Consider the following 7,240-nt stretch of genomic DNA (forward strand, 5'->3'; position numbering starts at 1 on the left):
TGCTGTGTATTCAAGGCATACAGGTTTGAGACAACCACATTTAAACGTTGCAGATCAGTGTTTTAAATGGCCTGCACCACATTAACATGGCAAAACTGTCAAGACCATATTTTGCATGCATATTCGCTTGTATCCAATTCCATTTAAGATGGCTAGCACCAACCCATATACACGTATTTGCTGAATTAACCTGGCGTGTTGTTTGGGTATTCATTCATTCACTATATTAATTGCTAATCTTATAGCATAGATAGACTGTCCAGATTTCATCCTCGCGCGCCATCATGTCCCAAAAATCCGCGTCCCTAGTTTAATCCAATGAGCTTTGTCTAACTCCTCTCGGTCAGCCCACAATCTCTCCATTTGCACACCCGTCTTCATTGCAATGCGTCTCTTCATAAAACAATTCCTTATTTAACACTATCTTAAATTTCATTTTCTTATTTGACACTGAAAAACTTTTTCTTCCCTATCTAACAACGAGTCTAAATTTTATGTCTTTTATAACACTTCCGTCTATTTTAAGCCTAAATGACACCTGAAAAGACCTTTTTACCCCTCATATGGTATATGTGTGTGCGGGTCAATGGCACACGCACGCAACATCAGTGCGAGAGCAGTAACACACACGCAACAACACATACACATGCATTAACACACAGCAGCACGCACGCATGCAACACACACACACACGCAGCACACTCAAAGGCAGCAGCACACACTCACGCATCAGCAACACACACGCGCACGCAGCAGCACACACAGCAGCACGGAGCCACGGACGCACGCACAACCAGTGGCGAAGCCAGCTAGTATTTGGCAAGGTTTGCCGCATGCCATACCTAAAGTCTGGCGTAAACACGTACGTACATTATTTTCTTTTGGAGAGAAACGTACATCCAGTAATTAGTTCGAAAGATTTTTCAAGTTCTGAGCTGGGCCATGTCTCCTGCTAGGCCGTTTTCCTGTATAATGTATTGGACTGCACATAATGGATTACGTCCGTACCACCTTTGCGACCGAGGGTATGCACTCGTTCGTGGACCGTGATCCGCGCGGCGGTTGGCGGCCGTTGACCAGCAAGGCGAGACTGCGACCAGCACACACATGCTCGCGCGCACACACACACGGTGCAGTAGCACACACGCACACGCACACAAACACACGCAACATCACACGCAGGCACACACGAACATACCACATGAGGGCAAAAGGGTCATTTCAGGTGTCACTTAGGCTTAAAAAGGACATACGTGTTATAAAAGGCATAAAATTTAAACGCGTTGTTAGATAGGGAAGAAATTATTTGTCGATGTCAAATAGGATATAAAAAATTAGATACGATGTTAAATAAGGAATTCTCTCTCTTCATTTGGTGTAGCTGTTTTGATTAGATACTTCATCATGGATGGCTCACGTCCAGCCGAGGAACGCCATGCATGTATTCCAGCCCTTCGTTTATTTAATCCCTCTGCCAATGGATTCTTTCTTGTACCCTCTATTTGTGTGACCAGCTTGTTGATATTTCAGGCAAGTTACAAGCGTTTATAAATTGGTGGAAATTAGTATAAGAAAGCAAGGTGGGACTATTCAACAAAAGATATGCATGCATCATATTTTATAAAATAAAATCTGAAACGTGGCTTCTAGCCCATAAGAGGCCCAGTAGTGCATCGTGTCAGGAGAAGGCCTCATACCACATTACGTGATTCCGTTTCCCGAATTAGTACCACCTCACCTATATGTTTTGGATTTAAACTGAAAGTGTAAACTTACGGAAAGAAGAGTATTGTAAACAAAGTCAATCCATGCTTTATTATTAGGGATAGATTACTATTACTATTATTATTACTATTACTACTATTATTATTATTATTATTATTATTATTATTATTATTATTATTATTATTATTATTATTATTACTACTACTACAAATGCCCGTGCGTTGCACTGGGCGAGAAAAGGGACACAACCTGCTTCATGTGCTAAAAAAGTGTATTCTTACAACATTATTGAGCAATAAATATAGCGTGTGGTTAGCCTAAAAAAACCTGCTTCATGTGCCATTGTGCATCATTTTTTTATATCTAATTTTAATAAATATCGATGATAAGGTTAAACATGAAAATTTTCTTATTTTTAATAAAAGTTAACGTTTACATAAAAATTGAAACACTTTTTAAGAATAGTTAATGTTTTCAGGAAAATAGTAAATGAAAATGTATAAAACCTAGAATGTGTAAATTATGAATATGGATATTACCATGTCATGCTGCATATATTCGAGGACAGTCTCTGTCATGAAGGCACTATCTTCTTGTATTCCAATGGTGCCATCTCGTTTAAATAGTGAGGTAACAAATGGACTCTCAAAATATACTTTATTATCATTTTGGAGATGTATTTGGTCCTTTATACAACATATATATGCATTGATCACCTACAATTAAGAATTAAAAAATACATTACTAATTGATATTAGTGATTAGAAACTTTTTCGTGTTTGAGTAAGGGTACTTACATCATCATTTACCCACTCTTTTTCATCTAGCAGGAACATCAATTGATTTTGCAAGACAGAACTTCCATCTATCTGAACCAGCAATTGTTTTCCCAAAGATGATTCTATTGCTATATGAGCACATAGATCATGGTCGGTCAATGTATAGTTTGTAGAAAATCAAATAATTTAAGAATATATTGTATACAAAAGCACACATAATAAATCAAGCAAATACCTCGTGGGAGATAATCATATGTCTCATGTTTGATCTCTTTATGTGAATCTGGTTCCTTAACATCATGCAATTGAAAAACAGGAGATATTGTCGAGCTAGATGGGGATGGAGGTGATGGTAGTGTATCATGATTCATCTGATCATCTGATTCCGGCACAATCGATTCAAAACACTCTGAACCTGGAGAAGATGTTTTCATAGTTGGTGACATAGGTGATGGTTCCAGAACACCTGATTCAGAAATTCTTGCCTTTTTGGAAGGTCGGTTATCAAAATCCTCTGCAAGGTTCAGTTCAGCGATGTCATCTATTTTCTGCTGTCACAACAAAAATAAAATGTAAACCTCCAACCGTTAGATCACTTGAAACAGAGGTAGTACATCATAGTGAGTTCATGGGTTATTTAGTTGTCTGCTCTTATAAGCTGGAGCTCTTGCTTTCTAAAACACATATAAACTGCTATCTACACTAAAAACTTTAAGCTAGCAGTCCTGTGATCACAAGTCTATTATAGCACACAGATGTGGACCAAATTTCATCGGCTAGAAGCAATATATCATGTAAATGTAGAATAAAGTAATCGAAGGTCAGAGAACCATGATATCCATCTGCCAGGAGATTGAGAGCATACAGGCTGATGAACACATTGACATTTGGCGAATTAGCATCACTCCTTTTCAGTTTTGATGACAAAATAAGAATAAGAAAGGTCCCAGTCTGACTATATGAAACTTACAGTCTGCACGTCGGTATCATCCAGCATCATTGGTGCAAGGTCCGAGAGCCGAACCTCCTTGGCCTCCACCTGAGTTGGATTGGAAGCCTTTGCCACCTGCACGCGCATACATAGAAGAGACATGAAAACCAGGCCAAATCACTATTTTATTTATTGCATGGATGGCAGGGCAATTCTGAATATGAAGTGACTCCAGACACTTAATTATATTGAACCATCAAAAGGGATGCCACACTTCAGTTTCTACAAAAGGCCCCTGGTCAACATATTAACATCATGGGCAATGTTTCTGAATGGCTGAAACGTTACAGTTTGGCAAAGAATTCTGAATTATAGCTGCCTGAAACCGACATGTTTCCATGAACATCTCAAACTTGCTGGACTTGATGCCTAAGATATTTTCAAAACAAATTGGTAAATTTTCTTTTATAAATTCAGGTTCAAAACTATCGCATCTTAAGAGCGTTTTCTGTAGTTTTTCACTGCGCAATTTTGTCAACTGAAAATAGCTGCATGAAACTGACATGTTTCTGTTTTCAACACGAATTGGTTCATTCAGATGCCCTGCCCAATATTAGTTAATAACTAAAAAGGAAAAAAAATAAGCTCCTACATTCAGCAATATAAAGCTAGCATAGTTATGGCCTGCAGCCCGTTGATGTTAGCCTGGCTAAATTACAGACCTACATTCAGCAATATAAAGCTAGCATAGTTATGGCCTGCAGCCCATTGATATTAGCCTGGCTAAATTACAGACCTACATTCAGCAATATAAAGCTAGCATAGTTATGACCTGCAGCCCATTGATGTCAGCCTGGCTAAATTACAGATTTATTTGAGTAAAAAAGAGAAGAGCACAAAAAGGAAGAACAAATTCACTTAAATTTGTTAGTCAAGTTAAAACCTGCCGGAACCTGAATTTTTTTTCAGTTACAGATATATTTAATAACATGCACTTTACAAGAAAAATTGGACTGGTATCTCTTGTCATTATCTTTCAAGTAGATCCTTATCTTTTAACAGATTAACAGATTCAGATTCTACTACATATATGTGTCAATGCATTTTCTTGTGAGTCCTGCTACTACAGACTTGAGCTTCCTTATTCCGAGGTAGTGAAGAAAAATTGGACTGGTCTCTCATGTCTGATGTTATAGTAGATTGATTGACGCTCTTGCCTAACATGCTGAATTCTACACATGAAAAAGCATCACCTCGAGGGTCAATTCTAGACATGAAAAAGCATCACCTAAAGGGTCTGAAAATTAACGCAATGTATTGGATTTGGATGATGATTGACGCTCAGGTCTGGTGTGCATACATGGCTGAATCAAATGTTGGACTTGCGCGGTGTCTACTCTGCTCACGGCGCTTGTTAACATGGGTCAAGTGGAAGCATACCTCTGGTGTAGACGCCGTAGGCGACATTGGAGTGCTCGACGAATGTTTGCGTACCTCCGGCGAACTCGGAGCTTCTTCCTCCTGTGACGCTCTTGACTGTCGTATCTGGAACTGATGAGAATTTTGTTTGCAATCAATTAGGTGATGATATGGAAACTGCTGTACCCACTCAACAATTGGAAAAGGAGGACATGGATCTACAGAACGAAGATCAAAACAAGCTGGTTGAGGACCAGTGTCAGGAAGATGCAGCAGAAACTGCACCAGTTTCCTCTGACGAGCAAGATGGTAGCACTGAAGAAATAGAAGAAGAGGCCATGGATCCTCATAACGTGTTAACAGGGTTCAAGGGGAAGCATACCTCTGGTGTAGACGCCGCAGGAGACATTGGCGAACTCGGAGCTCCTTCCTGCTGCGAACTCGACGGAAACATTGGATGTTTCGTCGACAATTAACGTGATGGAGATTCCAGCTTAGTACTCTTCCTTCTTATAGCAAAAAGGAACAATTCGGGTCAAACACTCGATCGAGTTTTGTTGGACAAGGACATGGTCTGCATCATCTAATCGTAATCGGATCCCCTTATGTACATGTCTGCACTTGGTCTACTGCTAAGGTTCGCACGACAACTCAAGCACGGTGGTCGTGGCCGTAGCCGGCAACGCCGTTTGTTCGCACGGAGAGGCGGGGTCGAGGAGGAGGCCGGGGTTGCGGAGGACGGCGGCGCGGTGTGGCTCTGAACCTCTCCTGCTCCGCTGGCACCTCCCCTGAACCTCTGCTGCTCCGCCCGCCGCGCCGCGCCTGAACATCTTCTCTGTTTCCAACCAGCTTACTCTTCTCGTCCTCGCGCACCTGCTTGAATCCTGATGAGGAATGAGACGGACGGTGAGCGGCAAGTAGGCCACGAGAGAGGGGGCGACGAGGAAGAACGGTGTACCGAAGCTGGTGGCGTGGGAGTGAAGGTCGCGGGCTGGCAGTGGCGGCTGCTAGCAGGAGGTGGCCGTGGCGGCGGCGGAGGCTAGAGGACGCGAGCCTCGTCGTGGCCGCTTGCATGGCCATGCCCTTCCTTCCTTGGCAGAGCGAGACGGGGGGAGAATGGGAGCACGGGAGCGTCCCCCTCCCCGGCGCTCCTTCTTCTCCTCCGCGGCTCACCGCCGCCGTGGGGCCTCCTGTTGGCGCCCCCCTCACGACACGGGGGCGACTCTGCCTCGCAGAGCGCTCACCTCCTTAGAGCATCTCCAACAATCGCGCCAAACTAGCGCCGCGCCGCAAAAGTGCGCGTTTTAGCGCGCGCGCAACCGGTGTAGTTGCTCCAGCGGGCGCGCAAAAACAGCGCGCGCGGCATATGCAGTTCAGCGCGCTGGCCGAAACGCAATCACGCGCCGTTTATTTGCAGCGCCCGCTCCCGCGCGCTGGACTCTCGCGCGATTGCTCTCCCACTTCCACCCCCATCCGGTCGCGCCGCCGTCGCCGTCCGCGCCCCCCGGCGACCGTTCCGGCTCTTTCCCCGCCTATCCCCGCGCTTCCGCCCCCCTCCTAGTCCCGCCGGCCCTCACGCGCGCCCGTCGTCTGAGGAACAGCGCCCGAGCGCTTGCTGCCGCGCCGCGCCCGCAAGGTGTTCGACAAAACGCCTACAAGGTATGTATTACTCAAACTTCATGAATTTGGTGCATGTTTTTAATTGTAGTTTTTATAGTATAGTATTGAACATTGTAGATGAGTTCGTCGTATGATTCTTCCGAAGAAGAATTTGATATGGAAGAGGAGGAGGATCTTGCAATGATCCTAGCTATGCATATCAATAAAAAACCGAAGCACAGTGGTTCGGTTATGGGTCGGGAGAAAATTTGGAGAGATAGGATTGATGCCCATAACAGATTGATGAGGAACTATTTCGTGGAAAATCCCACATACCCGGAGTCGTATTTTCGTCGCCGGTTTAGGATGAGCACATACTTGTTCAGGCGCATTGCAGAAAAACTAGCGAGCCATGACCGGTTTTTTCAGCAAAGGAGGAATGCCGCCGGAGAGCTCGGGCATAGCACCTTTCTGAAGGTGACAGCCGCTTTGCGTATGTTGGCATACGGTATCCCGGCTGATCTAGTTGATGATCACTTGGCTATGGGTGAGAGCCAAGCCATCATGTGTGTCAAGCGCTTTGCAGTGGGAATTGTGCAAGTGTTTGGCGAGGAGTATTTGAGATCTCCCAATGCTGAGGACGTCGCAAGGCTATTGGCGATGAACAAAGCTCGTGACTTTCCTGGCATGCTTGGCTCAACAGATTGCATGCATTGGAGTTGTAAGAATTGTCCAAAGGCATGGCATGGGCAATTCCACGGCCAAAAAAGGGGTTCCACTATAATCC

At 44.1% G+C, this 7,240-nt stretch overlaps 1 protein-coding gene across 1 annotated transcript; it reads right to left on the reverse strand.

Moving 5' to 3' along the window:
- Window positions 1–1,938: 1,938 nt before the first annotated feature.
- LOC119305338 lies at window positions 1,939–5,859 on the reverse strand. The gene is made up of 7 exons (XM_037581883.1): window positions 5,813–5,859; window positions 5,237–5,738; window positions 4,876–4,986; window positions 3,475–3,570; window positions 2,740–3,055; window positions 2,523–2,632; window positions 1,939–2,441 (listed from the first exon to the last, which is right to left on the reverse strand). Exons 2-7 carry the CDS (start codon window positions 5,306–5,308, stop codon window positions 2,232–2,234), a joined length of 915 nt encoding a protein of 304 aa, XP_037437780.1. The 5' UTR covers window positions 5,309–5,738; window positions 5,813–5,859; the 3' UTR covers window positions 1,939–2,231.
- Between the last annotated feature and the right edge of the window lie 1,381 nt (window positions 5,860–7,240).

Source organism: Triticum dicoccoides, chromosome 5B (assembly GCF_002162155.2).
Source record: "Triticum dicoccoides isolate Atlit2015 ecotype Zavitan chromosome 5B, WEW_v2.0, whole genome shotgun sequence".
NCBI lineage: Eukaryota > Viridiplantae > Streptophyta > Magnoliopsida > Poales > Poaceae > Triticum > Triticum dicoccoides.